At 58.2% G+C, this 605-nt stretch overlaps 1 protein-coding gene across 1 annotated transcript in view; it reads right to left on the reverse strand.

The window, feature by feature from the left end:
* Positions 1-253: 253 nt before the first annotated feature.
* Prdm8 (PR/SET domain 8) overlaps positions 254-605 on the reverse strand; it is a 7,472-nt gene continuing 7,120 nt past the window's right edge. The window contains exon 5 of the mRNA XM_010629887.3: positions 254-602. Coding sequence (XP_010628189.1) covers positions 328-602 — 275 coding nt within the window. The 3' untranslated portion in view covers positions 254-327. The remainder of the gene's footprint in view (positions 603-605) is intronic.

A 605-nucleotide genomic window follows, 5' to 3' on the forward strand; every position in this document is an offset into this window, starting at 1 on the left:
AATTTAAGTAGAAACGTATGACAAATGCATCAATATGTTGCAATATATGACATTTTTTAAAATGTACCTTTGTTTTTGGGAAAGTGAAAATGCGTGCATTCAAAAGAAAACCCCCCTCCAAGCACCCACCCAATCAAAAATCCACCATCCTGTCGCGCGCGCGCGCGCGCGCGCGCGTGTGTGTGTGTGTGTGTGTGTGTGTATGTGTGTGCGTGAGCGGGTGCAGTGTTTCCAGCGCGAAGAAGTGACCGGTGTTCTCGGGAGTTTGCTCCTGCGGGTGGCTTGACTGCGCGCAGGCGCGCCTGGACCGCTGGAGACGCCTAGGTGTCAGTTGTGCGAGGTCATGTGCCTGGACAGGTGGTGGCGCTCCCTGAAGGACTCGTTGCAAATGGGGCACTTGAGTTTCTCCTCCCGCCGCCGCTTGACCAGCGGCTCCATGGCGTACTCCTTTTTGTGGTGCGAGCGCATGTGGTACACCAGGTCGGAGGTCATGCGGAACGAGGCGTTGCACTTGGCGCACCAGTTCTGCGCGGGCAGACACAGCGAGGTGAAGGAGGGCGGCAGCAGCGTGAGCGCCGCGGGCAGCTGCAGCTGGAGGGGCCCGG

This window comes from Fukomys damarensis, unplaced genomic scaffold (genome assembly GCF_012274545.1).
Source record: "Fukomys damarensis isolate Sample0158 unplaced genomic scaffold, DMR_v1.0_HiC HiC_scaffold_32, whole genome shotgun sequence".
NCBI classification, from domain to species: Eukaryota; Metazoa; Chordata; class Mammalia; order Rodentia; family Bathyergidae; genus Fukomys; species Fukomys damarensis.